The sequence below is a fragment of the Erinaceus europaeus genome, chromosome 13 (assembly GCF_950295315.1).
Source record: "Erinaceus europaeus chromosome 13, mEriEur2.1, whole genome shotgun sequence".
Taxonomy (NCBI): domain Eukaryota; kingdom Metazoa; phylum Chordata; class Mammalia; order Eulipotyphla; family Erinaceidae; genus Erinaceus; species Erinaceus europaeus.
In genome coordinates, this window is record NC_080174.1 from 77,568,327 (window position 1) to 77,591,417 (window position 23,091).

A 23,091-nucleotide genomic window follows, 5' to 3' on the forward strand; every position below is an offset into this window, starting at 1 on the left:
TTACACTGATGGTATTTAATATAGAGCATATTCTGAAGCTAAATGGAATGGAAACACCCCCCAAACAAAACAGAATCAGAGCTGCTAAGAACCTGTCTCTCCACAATTATGGAATCAGGTTTTCTGTCTTAGTGAAAAACACCCCCAGCCACCTGACGATCTACTCCTGAAACATACTGATCCCGTTCCTGTTCTCCACAGTCTCTTAACCTGACCAGCCAAACATGACCATTCTCTCTACCTCCACTGCTTCTTAGCTGCTTGAGAAACTTACCTTTCCCCTGCTTTATTTTTACAATTCACCAGTCGGTCTTTTAGCTTGCTAAGATGCCTTATAATCATCTTCTGCATTGTAGGTGAAGAAATCATCTCAGCATGCAAATCTGACCAATCACTTTCTGGTTGAAAACTTCTCAGTATTCTTCCATTGCTGAGACCACACATAATTGCTCAGCACTCTCAACCCTTCCCTGACCTCACTTCCTGATGCTTTTCCCACACCCCTGTGCTCCAGCCACTGAACTATCTGGGCAAATCCAAAATCTTTCATTTTTCCCCATGTTTGTACATGTGATCTTCTCCTGAAAGCCCTTTATTTCTCCTACCTTGTGTTCATTTCCAGGTACACTTCACACATTATATCATTCCCTGAAAGAATTCCCTAAGCTCTGCAGATCAGGGTACCAATGACAGGTGTTTCTTCAGCATTTTTAGTCGCTAACACCCCAACATGTATAAGTGTTTATTTCCTTCTCTTTTTTTTAAATTATCTTTACTTATTTAATAGAGGCAGCCAGAAGTTGTGAGAAAATGGGAAGATAGAGAGGGACAGAGATGGAGAGATACCTACAGAACTGCTTCACCCTTTGCAAAGCTTTCCCCCTGCAGGTGGGGAAAGGAGCTTGAACCCGGGTCCTTGTGCATTATAATATGTGCTCTCAGCCAGGTGCCACCACCTGGTCCTTCTGCTTCCTTCTTAGTCTCCCATCAAGACAAGAACTGAGCTCAAGGATTATAGTTTCTTTTGTGTTTATTTTTTTTTGCATTTCATATGATATCTGATACCAGGAATGTACCTGATAGAGAATAAGAGTTCTATGTTTCAGATTGGATGAATGACATATTCAAAGAATCCTGTGTAAACAGTCATGTTTTATTCTGATTACTAACTATAATTCTGAAGAATTACAAAAGGATAAGAATTGAGAATATTAAGTCATCCTTTCATTTTAAAGATGAGAAAAGACTATTAAAAAAAAAAACTTGCCCAAGACCATAAAGCAAATATATGACAACATATTTGCTTAGGAAAAAAGATGTTTTTCAATTTTAAGTTTAGCATTACTTCAAAATATTGACCTATATCACCAAAGATCTAAGCTATAGAAAAGGAACCTTTGAAAAAAATTAAATGTTACCCAAAAAAATATTCTGGTAAAATCTATGTCACAGGTTGCTTTGGCATAATATTTGGCTTTACAGCCTTACTAACTGTCTTTACCCAGGTTTCCAGAAAAGAGCAGAAAATACATTTTCAGCTGGGCACAAGTTCTACAGGTCTTGCTCGAAGTTACTAGCTGCCCTTGGACCTCATGCAACTGAAACAGATGCCGAAGTCTTATCTCTACTTCCTCTAAAGCCAAAGTCTTATCTCTGCTTCATCTAAAAATACTAATATATTCAGAAATTTGTTTGTGAGAACTCCAAATAACTTTTGTGTTAGTAAAATACTCAGAAATCATTTTTAAAAAATTGAACTAAATGTATACAAACGTTGTCTCTTTTTCCTAGTTATCATTCTTCTTCGCTACCTATCAATCATTCAATAATTATTCAGTATTAAGTACGAGGCACTATGATTACAGCAGTGAACAAAATAGAATCCCTGTTACACTGAACCTCATTTCAGAGGCCATGTTGCCTGCTGATGAAGCACCAGCTACTGCAACCACTGCCTGGGTTTTAACCAAGACTCTGCTATCAACAGGCTGTTAAATTGGAGCAGTTCCTTAATCTGCTCAAGAGGAGAATAATTGACCCTTCCTGACATGTTATTGTGAGGATCAACTGTGGTAATATATACAAGTGAATTGCTTTGAATTATGCATGGCATATGCTACACTTCAGAAAAAACTAATTTCTATTCCATTTTTTTCTACCTTTATTTTTCAGACAGAGGTGAATACTAAAGCAGCAAGAATGCAATGTACACTCTTGTTTTGCAGATGGGGAAATGATACCTCAGAGAAGACAAGTAGCACATCCCAAGGTGCACAGTATATCGGTATCAGATTCTGGACTGTACACTGATCCAAGACCATCCCTATGTGGGTGACTCAAGTGGTCCGGGTGTGACACTACTAGTCACACAAAGACTTAGGTTCAAACTCTTAAGTCTAGTGCTGCCCAGCTCTGTTCTCAGGTAGATTACTTAGCCTCTTTGAACTTCCATTTTCCCATCTGAAAAATGGGTATGTCGGTGCTGGTGTTGACAGTGAACAGTACTTATAACAACACTAATTTTTCCCTCACACTGAAGGCGGCTTTAAATGAAACACTGACAGGGAGTCGGGCTGTAGTGCAGCAGGCTAAGCACAGGTGGCGCAAAGCACAAGGACTGGCATAAGGATCCCGGTTCGAAGGTGGTGAAGCAGGTCTGCAGGTGTCTATCTTTCTCTCCTCCTCTCTGTCTTCCCCTCCCTCTCTCCATTTCTCTCTGTCCTATCCAACAATGGCAACAACAATAATAACTACAACAATAAAACAACAAGGGCAACAAAAGGGAATAAATAAATAAAATAAATATAAAAAAAATGAAACACTGACTGATATGAGGGCATAGTACTCTCTAGAGTCATACTGTCTGGTACAGTAGTCCCTCACTACAAGTGGCTATGAGAATATAAAATATGACTAGTGTAATTGAGGGATAAATCTCTAAATTTAGTTCAATTACATTTAAACTCAAAGATAATTCTAAATTCTAGTTATTGAAAAGGAAATCTTACCACAATATGGGTATATGAATCTAACTTTCAATTATCTATTTTATGAAATGATAATACAGATCAAATGCTTCTGATGGAAATTTAGCATTCAAATTGAAATGTGAAAAAGCAAGATACATACAGGATTTCAAAGATTTAGTATAAAAACGAGTATGAAGTCACTTAATTATTTCTATATCAGCTACAGTTTGAAATTATATCCTTTATATATATGAAATTAAATGTTATCTTTTAAATGAATTTCACATCATATTGATAATTTTCCTAATGTGGGTATTAGGATATTTCACATTTGTTGGCTCATATGATAGGTTTACTGGAGAGTCAATCACATGGGCAAGGTTAGCCTCCCTCTCCTTGCCTTCTGGTTGCTCTTGAATACACTTCTTTGGAAAGTGGATCTTTTAGAATTTTTTTTTAGGATCCTTTGGTGACAACTAGTAAGAATATCCTATCGTTGTCTTGGTCAAATAAAGAAGGATGTGAAAATAATCTTGGGTTCTAATGAAAAGCTGAAACAGCAGACTGAGAAAAGGAACCTAGGGACCAGGAAGCAAAGGCAGCCTTCTTTTCAATCTCCATGCCACAACACTCCAAATTATAATGAAAGAGAATCAAATTACTCTAGCTTGACTAAATACCAACCCCTGGGCTTGGGGTGGTTTGGGGGACAGGAAGGTTCTTTGACTGAGACCCACTGAGAAGGTATCTAGTGCAGAAAGATTGATTCCTCAGAGGAGAACTAGCATACTGTTGCCAGCAAAAAAAAAAAAAAAAAAAAAGGATACTGGGCAGGCAAGAGTCACAGATACCAACCACTTAGTATAGTAGTAAGCACCTGGTTACAGGTGGGTGCTTAAGAGGAATAACAAGCAACGAGTGATTCTCTGCCTTGATACTGACACACTGTGCCCTTGAATGAATGACTGTCTCTTCAAAGTTCTATTCCCTTCACTAGAAGATGGACTAAGAATATACATGCTAGATTTCCTCCCAGCATGAAAATCTCATAATTACTTCAACTCTTGATCTTCACTTTCTCAGGACTACAGCTCACCTGGAAAAACTAGGTGGGCTCTGTACCCTGTTAAAAAGGGAAGACTCAGTTCTAGCTGCAACTGCCCTTCGATCCCCTCTATTCCCCACACCCACCATGGAGCTGTATAGTCTTGCTACTGTCTCTTGACAGCAAGACTGTCTCTTGAGTGCCTGACACCCTTTGCCACTGCCTTGCTCTCTTGCCCTCTCTCTTAACTCTGCTGTAAAATTGAAAATCTTGAGCTAGTATATTCATATAGAGCCCTTTAGTCTAATTGATCAGGAATTGCTTTCTCAGCAAAAAACTGAAGTCCTGGGAAGACAACTTAATTCTTTGCATGATCGCTCCCATTAAAAGGGAAAGAAAAGATGGCTCAGAGTTTTATGCAAACCCATTATATCAGGCCCAACTATGCTCTCTGGACAATTGTTTCCCCAAGCTTTTGTCAGTGCTGCTTCAGAAGAGAGACAGGTGGCAATAAGGTTCCAGGAAAACTAAGTTTGACTCAGATAAACTGTTGTTAAAATTCGGAGGCTCCAGCTGGCCGGGCTAGCTTCACGGGCAGGTAACAGAGACGACCAGAGACATACAGATGGGCCGGGAAGCTGTATTTCTTTATTCAAGAACAACGATTTATAAACTAAGACAAACTAATCACCAAACAAAACTCTCCTGCCTCTTTCTCACACGGCGGCGCCAAGAACTCTCCAACTCTGGAACTCTGGAACTCTCTTGGGGTTCCTTGGGGCGGGGACAAGCAGGCCTGCGAAACTAGCAGGACTGAACCAATTTTCTTGGCAGGGGAAGAGCTAGAACAACCCAATGTAAAGCATACAACAATTCTCCCTTTTCTTTTTAAATAAATGACCACAGTATCAGGGGTGTGGGGTGAACAGAAACCTCTATCATACAGGCATTTTTAAAAAAGAAACTGGCACAAACATAGAGAAACATGTAAGCAAGTAACAAGAACCAGTGTGCTGCCAAGGGAAGGCCTGAGGGGGCCATTTTTTTGCCTCTGTGGGCAAAACTTTATAAGCTTAAAAAAAAACATTTCTTGCCTCTGGGGGGCGTACTTGCCTCGACAGGCATTTGCATGGGGGTGGGGAACGGCTTAGAGTCCCAAAGGCAGCTGGCTGCAATTTACTTACTATGAAACAAAACTTGTTATTAGCATAACCACAGCACAATCCAAAATTTCTAATAGAGAAGGAATCTGAGACTTTTACATATCAACAACGTCTTTTTAACCTTTTGTTACACCCATTCAAGATGGAGACACACCCTAGGTGTGCGCAGGTCTTATTTAGACCAACTTAGTTAAAAGATATTGATTGTTAACTAATTTTTACCTCAGACTTTAAATGTAAGTTAATTTTATCTTTATGAGAATTACGTTGAAAACCTTTTTTATTTAACTTTGCCTAGTAAGAATTTAGCCTTAAAGTTACTGTTTACCAAACTTTAAACACACAAATAAACATGGTCATTAATACACAAGGAAAGAAACCTTTGTTACGAAGACATGTCATTTCAAACATGAATTTAGATATGTATTGTCTTAGTTGTTGGGGGGTGTGTTGTCCAGTGGTGGTTTCTTGGGCAGCTTCACTTCTAGGAATTGCAGGTTGCGATCTCTGGATGAATCTCTGCGTATTTTAGCTCATCTGCCTTCAGACCCAACCTGGAGATCTCGGCCAGGATGTCCAGTTTTGGCAGGGAGCCCGGGGGATCTGGGAGGTCTGGGATCAGTATAGAATTCATAGCCCGAGGGCGGGCGGGCCAGCCTTGTAGAAGGCGCGGGCCGAGGTGCCCTGGGGTGGCGGCCATGATAGGCTGCCGCGGCCCTGCCCCATGGCCCTGCCATGTCTGCTGTTCTGCTCGCAGTGGCCGAGCAGCGTGGAGGGATCACGCGTCCAGTGCCCTGCGCCACACGGTGGAGAGCCAGCTCTTGTGGGCTGGCCTCGGGCTCTTGTGTGTTGGCATCAGGCCCCTGCATGTTGGCATTGGGCTCTAGCGTGTTGGCACTGGGCTCCTGTGTGGTGGCATCGGGCTCTTGCATGCTGGCGTCAAGCTCCTGTGTGCTGGCGTCGGCCTCCTGCAGGCTGTGGGGCTGCGGGGCTGCGGGCGCGGTTCGCGGGGTTGTCTGGGCGCAGCCGGCTGGCTGGCTGCTCCACCAGGTGGAAACGGCAGCTCCGCGCCTCACCTCCCGCCTGCTGGCTCTTCCTGACTCCTCTGGCTGTTTTGAGTTCACCCAAGTGAGTGAAAACCACAGAGTGGTCCAGATATAAATGTTCCAGAAACAGCGAAACAGTCTCATGAATAAAGGGCAGAGGCCTTTGGAGATCTCTTCACAAGCAGAAGAGAAGGCCATAGTGCATAGGTAGCCAAATTGTCTTTACTTATCTGAGAGATGCGCAGGTCAGCCCCACGTTGGGTGCCATTTGTTGTTAAAATTCGGAGGCTCCAGCTGGCCGGGCTAGCTTCACGGGCAGGTAACAGAGACGACCAGAGACATACAGCTGGGCCCGGAAGCTGTATTTCTTTATTCAAGAACAACGATTTATAAACTAAGACAAACTAATCACCAAACAAAACTCTCCTGCCTCTTTCTCACACGGCGGCGCCAAGAACTCTCCAACTCTGGAACTCTGGAACTCTCTCGGGGTTCCTTGGAGTGGGGACAAGCGGGCCCGTGAAACTAGCAGGACTGAACCAATTTTCTTGGCGGGGGAGAGCTAGAACAACCCAATGTAAAGCATACAACAATAAACATGTGTTGATTCATTAACTCAGTTCAGTGTAGAGAGAAGGACTACACTGCCTTTATCACTGTGCAGTTCAGTCCATTAGAATCTACCAGAAACAGTTAAGTAAACAAATAACCACAAAACAATATCACAGCAGCAAGAAAACATAGTAAGAGTTTGAAAAGAGGGAGTCGGGCAGTAGCGCAGCGGGCTAAGCGCAGGTGGTGCAAAGCGCAGGGACCAGCGTAAGGATCCTGGTTAGAGCCCCCAGCTCCCCACCTGCAGGGGAGTCGCTTCACAGGCAGTGAAGCAGGTCCGCAGGTGTCTGTCTTTTTCTCCACCTCTCTGTCTTCCCCTCCTCTCTCCATTTCTCTCTGCCCTGTCCAGCAACGCTGACAACAACAATAACTACAACAAAACAACAAGGACAACAAAAGGAATAAATAAATAAATAAATAAATATTTAAAAAAAGAGTTTGAAGAGGAACCAACTAACCCAACCTAAAGAAAGCCCTTTGTGAGAGAAAATCTTCTAGGCTGAAGAAATTCAGAGTCATGGCAGGCATATTTTGTCTACAAAGTAGAAATATGTTTAGTTGAAACTTAAGTTATATGAATGGATCTTTAGTGAGGAACTCCAAGTTAAGTCACCTTATCTTGCTGTGACTGTTTCACTTTATGTCTCAAATTTGCTATATCTATGAACATCCTTTGAAAACTAAAAAATATATATGGAGACAGGAGTTAGGAAGGGTTCTTAAAAAGGCCCCATGGGTACTGGGCAGTGGTGCATCTAGTTGACAGCATATGTTGCAATGCTCAAAGACCCATGTTCAAGACTCCAGTCCCCATCTACAGGGGGAAAGCTTTGCAAGTGTTAAAGCAGGGCTGCTCTATCTCCCTCTCCCTCCTCAATTTCTGGCTGTCTCTATTCAATAAATAAATAAAGATAATAATTTGAAAATAAAAGAGTTCCCCAGGGTTGCTGCAGAGATGAGAGGAACATGTTAGGGTACAAAACTTCCTTTGGCAGAATAGCAGTATTCAGTTGCCTAGCTCTGCTTCCAAGCCTAGGTGTATGTAAATTCAGAATTCTAGTATATTTTCTAGCTTTGCCAGGAAATTCTTGAATTTAATGTACAATATATCTAAAGTGAGTCAGATTCTGGCCTGCTACTAACCAGGTATGAAACTGTAAGATTCTCTTATCCTCTCTTAGATTTTATTTCCTCATCTATAATATTGTCTATTTCATAAAATTCATGGGGATTAAATAAAATATTTTATATGAGAGATCTTAGTAAACTTTCCAATATACGCGAATATCTTCGCCTACCCTGTTCAACGCTTGACGTCTCGTCACCCAATCTGGTCCCCTACGCCCACACTGAACTTCTCTGTTCCACTCTCTTAGAAACAGAGTTGGCAGTCAGCTGAGGTAAAGAACAAACACCTCATCACAGACCCCTGCAAGCGTCAACCCAGCTTTGACCTAGCACGTTATGATTGGGCCCTCGTCAATCGCTATCGAACAGGCCTTGGCTGGTGCACCGCTATGTTCCATTGCTGGGGAGCCAGAGATGACCCGAACTGCCCCTGCGGCTACAGACAGACTATGACCCACATAGTCAACGACTGCCACCTCTCCAGATTCAAAGGAGGTCTCGAAACTTTACATCAGGCTCAACCTGATGCTGTTGACTGGCTACGGAAGAAGGGCAAACGCTAGAAGAAGAAGAAGTAAACTTTCCTATAAAACATGATGAGAAATATGGGAATATTTCTTTGTTCATAACCACCAAGAGAGGAATCTGTGGTAATCCCTCATGGTGAATAAACCACACTCTCATTTCAATGAGAAACATACTATCTTAAAAGTCAGGAAACCTGGGTTATACACCCAGTTCTGCCACTTTATTTTCCAATGTCTTCCCTGACTCTTTCTCTGCTCCTTTCTATATGTTAGGAATTACATTATTTACTCATTTCCCAATAGATACAGCCAGTGAGATCCTGTCATGAAAATAATAATAATAAATTCAAGAATGAGAGACAGAAAAAAAAAGACTATTTCTTTTTTCTTCTCTCACTCTACCTCAGGTCTGTTTCTTGCAGCGCCTATGCATTAACCATAGCTCAAGATCTTGTGAGGTTTCCAAGCGTTTTAAAGTTTTGGGGACCCCATGATTCTTGCTGTTTCCAGAGGGGGCAGGATTTTGACTTCTGTTGCTTCCACTTCCTCCTTTTAGTGTGATAGCCCTAGGATTTCTAGTTTATTCTGTTTTCACTAGCCATTCCTTATAATGATAGGACAGTCCTAGGATGATTTTATTATTTGGACCCTGATTGAATGAAAACCAGGAGCTATAAACAAAGATGCCAACCTGTCCCATCTTATTTCGAGAGCACACAATCCTCAGGCTATACTGAATACATCCAGTCAGGCCAGTCATTCAGATTCCAAAGACACTGACATTTCTCTCCACAATTTGCAAGCAAAGCAGTAATGCTCTAATTGCATGTCCATTATTGCCATCATCATAATGTACCCACATGGGTGCTGGTAGCAAGGCTGGGTTAATATATTCACTAGGAACAGGCACGAGCAACATGACATTAATACTGCTAATAATACCTAATTGAGCTTAATTACAATGTGATGCCTAATATATTGTGATGAATTTATTCTCAAAGTATTTACATATTTGTAGTTAAGTAATTAGCATTCTGCCCATAAATAACTCCTCAAAAGTCCACTCCAGCACTGGAGCAGAAGGAAAACCATACATATCTGCCTGCCTGGAATGGCCTGGCAAGAAAACTCTTAATTTGTACAGAAATATGTATGTCACATCTTTCTTAAAGGGGAAAAAAATGAATGATCCCACTGGGAAGGCACTGGTAGGGAAATGGCAGCAGGAGAGAATTTTGCTCCTCTTAACTTCAAGAGTCTGATTGCAGTTAAGAGCTTTCATGCTGGGGTTCTGTGGTGCTTGTCAGATCAGGCAGAGAGCTCTGTGATCTGTCCCGGGTGACAGACTCAGGGAGGGACATTCACAAACTGGGGGAGGCTGATCCAGGTGGAGAGAACTTGGAAAGGTACAACTGAAAGTATTCAGCATGTTTAACTTGCACAGAAGAGGAGCTGAGATATTCTCAGATATGAAGGATTTTGTAGAACGGCAGGATCAGACCGTAAAGTGGGCAAGAGCACAGATTTTGAAGCCAAGGAGATATGTATGAATCCTAGTTGGACTACTTACCATCCACAGCTTGGGCCAAACACATCCTGAGTCTAGGTTTCCTTTCCTCTGGAGGCTCTACTAAATTATATCTTGAGAGAAAAAAAGAGAGAGAGATGACGTTTAAGATCTAGAAACCTATAACTGGTTTTCAGCCTACTTTCCTTACAGAACAAAAGTTCAGTAGCCTGGGTACAAGAACCAGACTGGATCACAGGCCTATTTTCACCACTTAAAATCAGGTAGATATGGGGCAACTCATTGAACCAGCAGATTGCAAGTGTGTAACCTATAAAATGAGGCTTAATATCACACCTACCGTATAGGATTGTCATGAGAACTGAGAGACTCAGATAAGTATATACAGTGACTAGTGTACATAAAGTGCTCAGAATTGTCAGCACATAGTGAACACTCAATTTAGCTAGTGCTGTTATCACTAAGGTCACTTTTTTGGTTCAAGGTTCAATTGCAAAGGAAAATATCCACCCTAGCTAGCCGACACAGAAATGGCTAGTTTTAATTTACCTTTCTTTCTTATCTTTATTTATCTATTGAATAGAGACAGCCAGAAACTGAGAGGGAAGGGGGTGAGAGAGACAACACCTGCAGCCCTATTTCATTACTTGCAAAGCTTTCTCCCTGTAGGTAGGGACTGAGGGATTGAACCTGTGTCCTTGTGCATTGTAATGTGGGTGTTCAATGGGGTGCATCACCACCTGGCCCCCCTAATTTACCTTTCTATCATGCCACCTGCACCTTATCCAAGATGAACAAACAATCTCCAGGACAAAGAAATGCTCTATACTAGACCAGACTTCAGCCCTGCAGCCCTTCATGGTTGTCTACAGAAAGCCTGAAAAGACCTCTTTTGATCTTTTCATTTATTTTCTTTATTCCTCCCATTAAACTCCCCACCCATCCACTTCTAAAGGTTCTCTTTCCAGGTTCTTGGTCTATATTAGAGGTATTTCTTTTCTCTTTGCAGAGAAGTGAGTACCCAAAGGAGGGACATCTTAACTCCCTTTGGAAGTAGAGTGTGGAGGTAATGCATGATTCAAAGAATAATGTGAAATGACAAGTGTAATTCTTTATACTTTATGGAATACTAACACCCAGCAAATGTCCAGTGAATGGTGGTTTCCTTGTCATCTTTTCTTCTCTCAATCCAAAAATCAAACAGTGACAGGCAGGGTGGTATGAGGATGAACCACTGTACTCCATAAACAAATGACCTGGATCTAAATCCAAACTCTGTAGTCTGTGATATTAAGCAAATAATCATTCTGTGCCTCATCATTCCAAGCTGAAAATGGCAGTGATGATACTAATGTTTGAATAACTATACACAAAAAATTCAATATGGTGTTTATAATAAATCATTGCTATTTTATTTTTCTAAAGAAGCATTGATATATTAGTGAGAAACGGAAAGAACCAGAGCATCATATTGTCATGTGTGGCACCAGGTATCAAACCTGGGACCTCATGTATCCAAATCCAGTGTTCTATTTGTTGGACAACCTCCCAGGCCACAAATGATTACCATTTTAATTTGAGCACATTGCATGGTAAGACAGGAGATATTCTGAAGTAACATTATAGGGAAAATACAGGATTTTCATAAGGTTTCAATGTTCTAGACACTGTTTAGACTTTAATATAGGCTACTTAATCCAGAAACATATTCTAAAACAATTTCTAGAGTGTTTTTGTTATCTCAAAGCTTCCAAATTATGTTAAAAGGATAATTTCAGAAAAAAAAATCCCCAGACACACACACACACACACACACACACACACACACACACTTATGTATACAAAAAAATAGTCTCTAATCCTCCTCAGTAAGGAAATTCTCAGTGATGACTCTATTTAAACTGCTTGCCATTTTGTAGTCACTGACCCAAGGCACATTACATAACAACCTAAATTCTTCAATTCCAGGGGCCAGACACTGGTGCACTTGGTAAAGCACATGTGTTACCATGTGTGAAGACTTGGGTTCAAATCCCAGGTTCCCTCCAGCAGAGAGACTTCATAAGCAGTGAAGAAGTGCTGCAGGTGTCTTAACTTTCTCTCTTCCTCTATTGCCCCACTTCCATTCTATTTATCTTTGTTCTAATTAAGAAAGAAAAATAGACAGGAAGAAAGGAAGGAAGGAGGGGGGGAGGAAGGGACTGGCATGGCTGCCAGGGTTGGTAGATTCATCGTGCAGGCACTAAGCCCCTGAGATAACCCTGGTGGCAAAAATAAACAAATAAATACATTTTAAAAGTGGATCCAATAAAAAAAAGGTGAGTTATATTCAGTGGACTACTTCTCCACTATTTAAAAAGGTGTGATTTCTGGGGGTCGGGCAGTAGCGCAGTGGGTTAAGCGCACGTGGCGTGAAGCACAAGGACTGGCAGAAGGATCCTGTGGGAGCCGTGGCTCCCCACCTACAGGGAAGTTGCTTCAGAAGCGGTGAAGCAGGTCTGCAGTTGTCTATTTTTCTCTCCCCTCTCTGTCTTCCCCTCCTCTCTCCGTTTCTCTCATCCAACAACGAGGACATCATCAACAACAACAATAATAACTACAACAACAACAAAACAACAAGGGCAACAAACGGGAAAATAAATAATAAAAAAAAAATTTAAGGTGCAATTTTTTTATCCTGTGACGAAAGGTATAGAATTTGAAGCGATCACACCAAGTGAAATAAGGAAGCGAAAGTTGGAAGATGGTTTCTTTCCTGTAAATATAACAAACTTGTCCTGTAAATATAAACAAATTACCCAGTCACAACAAAAACAATTCTTAGATCCTATAAAAATACATAATAGTGAGAGAGGGAAAGGGCAGTGAAGAGAAGGAAAGAGCATTTGAGTGTATGACTCAACTAGACCTTTGGTGGAAGCCGTGAGGCTTATACACATAGTGGGATGTAACATTTACCCCCAGAAATGCATGTTGTATAGAAACCACGAATAAATCAACACAGTTTTAACTAATGTTTAAAGGATAGGAAATGTGGATCCTGTGACAACCTCCTCGAAGATTACTAAGAGTACCAAGTAAGCAAGAGCCATTGGCAAGTTCACGAACACGAGCCTATTTGTTGCTCCCCTCATCCTTTTCTCTGATGACCAGTTTTTCTTCTTCTTCTCCTCCTCCTCCTCCTCCTCCTCTTTCTTCTTCTATTTTTTTATATTTATTTTATTTATTCCCTTTTGTTGCCTTTGTTGTTTTATTGTTGTAGTTATTATTATTGTTGTCGTTGTTGGATAGGACAGAGAGAAATGGAGAGAGGGAGGGGAAGACAGAGAGGAGGAGAGAAAGATAGACACCTGCAGACCTGCTTCACCGCCTGTGAAGCGACTCCCCTGCAGGTGGGGAGCCGGGGTTTGATCCGGGATCCTTACGCCGGTCCTTGTGCTTTGCGCCACCTGCGCTTAACCCGCTGCGCTACAGCCCGACTCCCCCCCCTTTTTTTTTAATGAACTCACTCCAAACATTCTCTGCTTATGTTTCATTCTCTCCACATTGCCAATTCTATCACCCTTTCGGGGAAATAAGATCTCTTTTTTTACAGTTTAATATTATTTTATTAATGATTCAGTAGTGGTTTACAAGAAGCGTAGTCTCACACCCATCACTAAAATTCACTTCATTTTATTCGTGACTTAACAGTGTTGTATAAAATTAAAAGATTTCAGAAATCTTTTCACACCCACAGGTGGCGCATTCAGTTCACCACACCTTGCACCTAAGCTCCATGCCCACCCGCCAGCCTGTGAGAATGGTCTGCATCAACAAAACAGGAAGTGGGGAGTCGAGTGGTAGCAACAGGTTAAGCACACGTGGCTCAAGGAACGGTGTAAGGATCCCAGTTAGAGCCTCTGGGGAGTCCCTTCACAGGCGGTGAAGCAGGTCTGCAGGTGTCTTTCTCTCCCCCTCTCTGTCTTCCCCTCCTCTCATTTCTCTCTGTCCTATCTAACAACGATGACATCAGTAACAACAACAATAATAATAACTATAACAACAATAAAAAGACAACAAGGGCAACAAAAGCAAAAAAAATAAATAAAACTAAAAAAAAGCAGGAATAGACAAGTATTAGTGAGGACATGAGAAAAAGAAACTCTGGTACACTGTTAGTCGGGGCACAACAGGTGCAGACCCTAAAGGGAAAAGTTAGAAGAAAACTGAAATCTAACAATACCACTCCTAGGCATATCTCTAAAGGCTGTGGAAGAACTAATTTGAAAAGACATATGTACCCCTATATTCATAGCTGCACTATTTACAGTAGTCAAAGTCTGGGAACAATCTAAGTGCCCAATGACAGATGAATGGATAAAGAAATTGTGAGATAATTATATTCAGTGGAATACTACTCTGCAATCAAAAAGGAACTGCATTCTTATCATTTGGCATCTGCAGAATCTATGCACATGAATCTAAAGAAACTCTGCTTGTGTATCACTATGGGGAGCAAACCCGGAAAGCATTTACTCAGAATTGTAGTTAAACCACCAGTCTAATATCATACAGGTTTCACTACATTCATGAAATGAAGTTAAAAAATACTAAGCAGTCAGTACAAAGTGGGGTCACCATCTATTACTGGGATATTTTGTGTTCTGTTGTTAACAGTACCATCTAGTTACACACACACACGCATGTGCGATGAGAATCTCTAGAAAAACTGGGGAAAGGATGCTCTAAGACAAACATACAATCTTTGCCAGTGAGTTTATTTCCTGAGTCACATTCCCTTTGTATAAGTAACTTAAAGAAAAAAACCCCAGAGGGGGCCAGTGGTGGCTCATCTGGTTAAGTGCACATATTACCAAGCACAAGCACCAGGGTTCAAGACCCCTGGCTTCCCACTTGCGGGGGGTCCACTTCATGAGGAGTGAAGCGGGTCTGCAGGTGTCTTTCTCTCCTTCTCTATGTCCATATCCTCTCTCAATTTCTCTCTGTCCTACCTAATAAAAATAAGGGGGAAGGGAGGCATGGCTGCTGGGAGCAGTGGATTTGTAGTGCTGACACTGAGCCCCAGCAATAACTCTGGTGGGGGAGGAACAGAGTAGTTTGTTGCCTAGGCGAACTCTGACTAATAGAAGAAACAAGACTGGGGACAGGGAGAACAGGTAGAAGCTGTGATAATTGTCAGGAGATGAAAGACTGGGGGTTCAAAATTAAGAGAATAGCAGTGAGGATAGAGCACAGGAGACAAGAAACATTTCAGGAACAGAACAAGAGGGCATGGTGACCAATCTAAAATTAACTGTGAGAGAGAAAGGAGGCATCTGTCCCAAGTTCTGGTTTGAGTTGTGTTATGAAGAGGATGATGTCACCCAGTGAGACAGAGTGTGGGCGGGGAATATAGTTCAGGAGGTATTTTTACTCATATTTCTGGTAGGTAATGAAGTGATGACTCTGTGATAAACAATTATCACATTGTATCCCAGGGTCCCTTCCTTATGGGAATAGTAGCTTTCCATCCCCCGCTTTTAGATCTTACTCTAAGTAATCGATCTGAGTGTAGAGAAGCTGGTGTCTTTATTTGAGATTCTGCTGACCTAACTAAATTAGTGCATGAAGAAAGAGGCCCCTTAATGAAGGCAAGCCAATTCCAAGTGTTTGCCAAGATCTTCTAAGCAGGGGAAGGTAATAGTTTCTTTCTTCCTTTTTAAAGACTCTGAGTAGGCTGGGTGGGGCGTGGAGGCTAGACAGCATAATGGTTATGCAAACAGACTCTGATGCCTGAGACTCCAATACTCCTACTTCTGTCTCTTGCACCACCATAAGCCAGAGCTGAGCAGTGCTCTGGGGTGTGTGTGTGTGTGTGTGTGTGTGTGTGTGTGTGTGTGTGTGTGTGTGTGGTAGAATTGACTAAGTCTAGAGATATGACAGAAAATGATGGGGAAACACAGACATGATGGACCTAGACCTCTAACAGATCACTCTCACCACTGTCACTGGTCATCTCCATCAGGAACAACAAAATGAACCCCTCTTTGGGTCCCTATAGGACCTGGCTCTCAATGTGAATCAACAATGGTAGAGAATGTTCCATTCTCTGAAGGGAGTTTGGATAGAATATTCTGCCTATCACCCGAGGATGATGGGTCCTGAAATCGGCGCAGCCTGGAATGTTCCTAGCTGTGACCACGGAATGTGAGCTCAGACCTACAGGGATGCTGAGGTTACATAGGCTGCTGTGCTGAATATGGGCCCCAGATCAGATCGATGGAGTTTACAGTGAACAATATTTACATATTTTTTCCATATTTGGGAGCTACTCTTCTCTTCCCTGATGCAGCTTTCTGGTCCCTTTTCCAACTATAACACCACCACTTTCCCCACCCCTCAGACAGTAGCTTATGTTACCTGCATATTAGATATCAGGCACAGGCAAAAACTAGTTGGGTCATGGGCCCCTTGGAATATACCTAAAATAGACCTACTAGCTTTTTCCAAAATGGAGAACTCAAATCTCCACCCACAATATTTTTGCCTTTATGTTCATAATTAATCAACAATTTGCTCTGCTTTCTATCGTAACTCTTTTTCAGCCACCAGGTTCCAGATGATACCATGATGCCAACCAGACTTCCCAGGGCAGATGACCTCACCATGTGTCCTGGAGCCCCACCTCCCCAAATCCCTGCCCCACTATGGAAAGACAGAGACAGATTGGAAGTAGAGATCAACCTGCCAATACCCATGTTCAGTGGGGAAGCAATTACAGAAGCCAGACCTTCCACCTTCTATATCCCATAATGGTCCTGGGTCCATGCTCCCAGAGGGTTAAAGAATAGGAAAGCTATCAGGGAGGGAATGGGATATGGAGTTCCGGTGGCAGGAATTATATGGAGTTGAACCCCTCTTATCCTATGGTCTTGTCAGTGTTTCCATTTAAAAACTTAAAAAGCAAAGAAAATTATGGGGAAGCCTGTCTAAGAAAATGGAGTGGTTGTGAGGGCAAACTGAGATGAGCTGTGGGATGGATACACCTGCCACTGTACATGGCATCTGATGGAGTAAGTAGCCATAGTCACTCTGTAAAGTGCCTTGACAGAGGACACACACTGTGAGCTCTGAATGGGCAGAGAAAGGACCAGATGATCACCCATCCTGGGAGGAGATGGCATCTGGATTGGGCTTGATGGCTGGGTTGGATTTACAACTGGGAGGTCTGATTTGCAAGAACTCTGGCTCTAGCAGTGCCCTCAGGCCACAGGAGTCAGGAGTAACAAGCCTGCTATCAAGTACTCTTCTCCAGAGGGGGTCTTAGAGAAGAAGCTTGCCTGCCTCACTCAGGCAGCAGCCCTGACCTTGCTGGGCCCTGAGAGTGACAGGAATGGAGCCCATAATTATTAACCTTGCTGCTTGTTTCTGTAGTTTATTGTGACAAGACAATGCAATAAGGAGAGAGGTAATCAAAAAGCAATTTTGTAGCAGTAAGCTTAAAGTGACAAACCTTGCTTTTCCTAAATAAATCACCATTATTCCCATATGGCTCAGGACTGACAACTTGGGTTTCCTTAGTAACCGAGTACTTAGCTAAACCTGTAGCCCAGTATGAATGAGAGAGGGAGCAGCATCTGGAGAGAACTAGTTCCAAGTCTTTCCCAGAGGCAACCCACATACCTTCCAGGTGAGTGTGGTTGCCATTAGCATTCTAGCTTTAACATTCTCTGTTTGCACAATTCTCTGGGTATCAATGAGGCCTGTGACACATAATAATGTGTCATTTTGGTCGATATTGGGAGGAAGATGAGTTGATATTGGGGCAGCTTGGAATGTTCTACTCATGACCACAGAATGTGAGCTCAGATCTACAGGTATGCAGAGGTCACACAGGCTCCTAAGCTGAATATGGGCCCCAGACCAAATCAAATAAATGGGGTTTACAGTCAGCAATATTTATACCCCATCCCCATATTAGGGAGCTACTCTCTTCCCTGATCCAGCTTTCTGTCCCTTTTCCAGCCATGACATCATCTCCCCAGACAATAACTTGGATCCACCTGCATATCAGATTTCAGGCTCAGGGAAAAGAAAAAAAAAAACTAGTATAGCTACAGGCCCTTTGGAATATAATTAAAATATGCCTACTAGCTATCTACAAAATGGAGGACCCCGCCCCCCAACACTTCATCTGCACTATTCCAGCCTTTATGTCCATGATTGGTCAACAATTTGTTTGGCTTTGTATGTTAACTCTCTTTTCAGCCACCAGGTTCCATATGCTAGCAGGATGCCAACCAGACGTCTCTGGACAGAAACCCCACCAATGTGTCCCGGAGCTCTGATTTCCCAGACCCCCATCCTACTAGGTAAAGAGAGACAGGCTGGGAGTATGGATCGACCACTCAACGCCCATGTTCAGTGAGAAAGCAATTAGAGAAGCTAGACCTTCCACCTTCTGCATCCCACAATGACCTTGGGTCCATACTCCCAGAGGGTTAAAGAATAGGAAAGCTATCAGGGGAGGGGATGGGATACGGAGAGCTGGTGGTGGAAATTGTGTAGAGTTGTACCCCTCTTCTCCTATTGTTTTGTCAATGTTTCCTTTTTATAAATAAAAATTACAAAAAAGGACCTTAGTTGGGGGAAAGAGTCTTTTTCAGACATCTATCATCATCAGGTGTGAAATTTTACCCATGTGTCAACAATTATGCTGTAAACCATCAACCCCACAATAAAATGATAGAAAAAAGAAGGAATTCCACTCAGCTAATCTAACCCCTCTCAAGCTGTTCTAATAAAACTTCTCTAAAATTATCAAAAACTTCTAGTGAAGGACCCTCATGGTCATTCAGATTCCTACCTTTGCAAAACTCTCATCTCCAGAATACAGGAGTAACAGGTGACTACAAAAACTCATATCTTTGAGAGTGACCCTGAGGACTGCATCACTTAGAAGGTCTTTCTGGTTGGCTTCACAGTGGATTCATCAAATGGTAAATTGAAGGGCAGAAGGAAAGACACATTAGCTCTTTGCCTCCTCTATCTACTCCCTGTTTTCTTTCTCTACTTCTAGCAATGTCTGCATCCTTCTCCTTTAGTATTCCAATCTTCACTGAGTTGTAAGAAATCTTTCCTTCTCCCAGTAGTACTAACTTTCTGTCTCAAGTTCTGTGGGTGGATCATTCTTTCCCTAATAAATATTATCTGCTTATACTCTAAGTGCTCCCTAACTTCATTTTTATGCCATCTTTGTAGCTACTAATGATCTCAGTATGTTGTTACATATAGCACCCATGGTTCTTTTCTATACCTTGCCAGTAGAGTGATAGCTAATAAGCTCAGCTATTTTCAGGACAACTCCATTAAATGACTCACACCTCCAAATCACTGTATCCAAAAAATGAGTGAAGCTTCTGTCTCCACAAAACCATCAGGTCATCTCAGGAGCCTATCTTCCTTGGCCCAGTAGTCCTCTCTGCCTGGAATCCTCTCCTGCCTTGTTGCTGCTATTCTCAACTTCTGTCCTGGCTCTCCTCCCTGTCAACTTTATTTTGAAAAATGATGGTCTCCTTTTCTGCCACCATTCCTGTGTTTTTGCTGCCTCCAGTCTTGTGTCCTGTCACTTCATTATTTATGCCTCGGTCCTTAGTCAGTTAATCTGTTCCATAATTTATAAGACAGCTAACCTTAGCATGTCTGAGCTCCTGAACAAATAAATATGGGAGGGAATTTAGAGTTGGTCCCTGATGCACATAAGTTCTGCAGTATGTAGCCTGAGTGGTGCCACCATGGGTGAGAGGATCAGACCACCACCTGAGTTTTTCAAGCTAGTATGGTTCTCTGCCCTGGAAAAGAAGTCATCCTGACCACAGCCTGTTTAACAGAGGTCCTGACACTCTACCCAACCATCATCTGTCCAGTGGTAAAACTCATACAAACTTTAGAATCCAGGATTGGGTGGTGGCACACCTGGTTGGGTGCACATGTTTTGATGTGCAAGGACCAGGGTTCGAGCCCCTGGTCTCCACCTGCAGGGAAAAGCTTTGCGAGTGTTTAAGCAGGACTTCTGGTTTTCTCTCTCCCTCTCCCTAACCTTTCGGTTTCTGACTGCACAGTAACTAAAGATAATAAAACAATTAAAAAAAAAAAAAGTTACAAACTTTAGAATCCATCTGGCCAGGACTGATGCCAGAACTTATCTTAACTATATGATCTCAGGCAAATCACTTCACTTCTCTAAGCATGTAAAGTAAGACCAAATATAACCCAGCCTCTTTCTACTGGAAAAAAATTCATATAATATACTGAGTGTTAAGAATTTCATCGGACAAGGGGGAAGATGGCGGACTGAGAAGCTGCTAACAGTGAGTGCTCTGATCACATCTTCTGGCAACGGTAGGATTTTCTGCCTTTAGCAGGCCAGTCAATAAGGGGTGACACCAAAGAGGTGATTATAATTTAATTTGGGTTAAGAATTAGAGTAAAGGTGGCACGGACTAGCGGGCGGGCTGCTCCAGACTTACCAGGCAGCGCCGGGCAAGGCGAGTGCACCGGGCATTGTCCTCCGCCCTGGAAGGCGGCTCCTCCGCCAGCCAGTTGCAGAGCGCTGCTGGGTGGCCGGCAGAGGACCCGGAGAGAGCACTTTAGCTCGGGGGCTTTCTCTTGGGAGTCTCCAGGGACCACCGCGACCCTAAGGGCGGATCCAAAGACTTCTTGAGTATAGCTCTCATTGGATCAAAGGACTTCGAGCTAGTTTTCATTTTCGAGAAATCCTTTAAAAAAGTCTGGAAGGGGGGGTTTCCCGGAAGATGGCGGACAGAGAAGCTGCTAGCCTCTGAGCTCCAAACACATTCCCTGGAGACAATAGGATTTTCTGCCTTTAGCAGGCCAGCCAATAAGGTGTCATAGCGGTGACAAGGAGATGACTATAACTTAATTAGGGTTAAGAATTAGAGTAGGGGGAAAAAATTCTTTTTTCTTCCTTTTAATTTTCAAGCATACATCCTTCCTGCCCCCCCCATAAGCAGTCCCTGGGGACCAGCTCCTAGCAGGATACCCCATACCACCAAACAGGGTGTTTTTTTTTTAATTCACTGATACACATTTGGGAAGTTCCTTGCACTGCTCTTTAATTACAACTCTTTTTCTTATCTTCTCCCTTTTCTCTCTCTTGTCTCTCTCTCTCTCTCTCTCTCTCTCTCTCTCTTTTAATCTTCTCATACACTTCTTCTTTCTTCTTTGCCTTTCTGAATTTGTGAATTACTTTGGGGAAGAAATATGACTCGGAGTGGACTCTCTATGTGTGTATCTCTGCTCTAGTTCCCTTTCCCCTCTTGTTACCCCTAGAATATACACTGGATAGTAGATTTGCATAACTGTCTATTCTTGCTATCCTCTCTTTCTTTTCTCTTTCTTCACTGGGATTTGGTTACTATTTTTTCACGGACTGGAGAAATTGTTTGGCTAAAGGGTAATGATTAAACTACTTCAATACTTACTTCAGTTGCTACTGTAATTCTGGAGGTTGGTGAGTACAATTGTCATAAAGGTATTTAGTACAGTGTTACTTGTACTCAAGACACAACAACTGAGGAACAACAGAGCATAAAAAAAGAGAAACACATAAATAAAAAAATGGGTAGATTAAAAACAAATAAAACTGCTACTCCAATGAATGAAGACAAGAGCCCAGAAGAAACTACAAATCAGCCAGAAGTAACCATAGATAAGAAAAGTATGCAAGCAATAATAAACTTATTAATCACAGAAATGAAAACAACATTGGAGGAAAGGAATGGCAGTATTAGGGAAACAACAGTTGAGACCTCCAAGGAAAATACTGATTATCTTGAGGCAATTAGAAAACTGAAAGCTGAAATAGCTATAATGAAGAAAGAAGCTGAGGCAAGGGAAAGCAGACTAACAGAAGCAGAAAACAGAATTAGTCAGACAGAGGATGAGTTAGAGAAAACTAAGAAAGAGGTGAAAGAGCTTAAAAAGAGATTGAGAGACACTGAAAACAACAACAGAGACATATGGGATGATCTCAAAAGAAGTAACATTCGTATAATTGGCCTGCCAGAGGAAGAAAGAGAGGAAGGGGAAGCAAACATTCTAGAGGAAATAATACAAGAAAACTTCCCAGACCTGAATAACAGAAAGGATATCAAGGTTCAAGAGGCCCAGAGAGTACCAAACAGAATCAACCCAGACCTGAAGACACCAAGACACATCATAGTCACAATGAGAAGAAGTAAGGATAAAGAAAGGATCCTAAAGGCTGCAAGAGAGAAACAAAAAGTCACATACAAGGGAAAACCCATAAGATTATCTGCAGACTTCTCCACTCAAACTCTAAAAGCCAGAAGGGAGTGGCAAGATATCTATCGAGCCCTGAATGAAAAAGGGTTTCAACCAAGGATAATATATCCTGCTAGACTTTCATTCAAACTAGATGGAGGGATCAAAACCTTCTTAGATAAACAACAGTTAAAGGAGGCAACCATCACCAAGCCTGCCCTGAAAGAGGTACTAAAAGACCTCTTATAAACAAGAACATCACTATAATACTTGCAATATATCAGAGTAAACAAATTTTTTTCTTAGAACAATGGCACTACAATACATTAAATCCATAATATCAATAAATGTCAATGGCTTAAACTCACCCATCAAAAGGCACAGGGTGGGGGGATGGATGAGAAAACATAACCCAACCATATGCTGCTTGCAAGAATCCCATCTGTCACAACAAGATAAACACAGACTTAAAGTGAAAGGATGGAAAACTATCATACAGGCTAACGGTCCACAAAAAAGGGCAGGAACAGCCATTCTCATCTCAGACATGATAGATTTTAAATTAAATAAAGTAATAAAAGATAGGCAAGGACATTACATAATGATTAGAGGATCAATCAGCCAAGAAGACTTAACAATTATTAACATCTATGCACCCAACGAGGGACCATCTAAATACATTAAGCATCTACTGAAAGAATTTCAAAAATACATCAATAGTAATACAATAATAGTGGGAGACTTCAATACCCCACTCTCACACTTAGACAGATCAACAAAGCAGA

At 42.0% G+C, this 23,091-nt stretch overlaps 1 protein-coding gene across 1 annotated transcript in view; it reads right to left on the bottom strand.

Moving 5' to 3' along the window:
• Nucleotides 1–9,681: 9,681 nt before the first annotated feature.
• OMA1 (OMA1 zinc metallopeptidase) overlaps nt 9,682–23,091 on the bottom strand; it is a 180,012-nt gene continuing 166,602 nt past the window's right edge. The window contains exon 9 of the mRNA XM_060206283.1: nt 9,682–10,131. Coding sequence (XP_060062266.1) covers nt 10,126–10,131 — 6 coding nt within the window. The 3' untranslated portion in view covers nt 9,682–10,125. The remainder of the gene's footprint in view (nt 10,132–23,091) is intronic.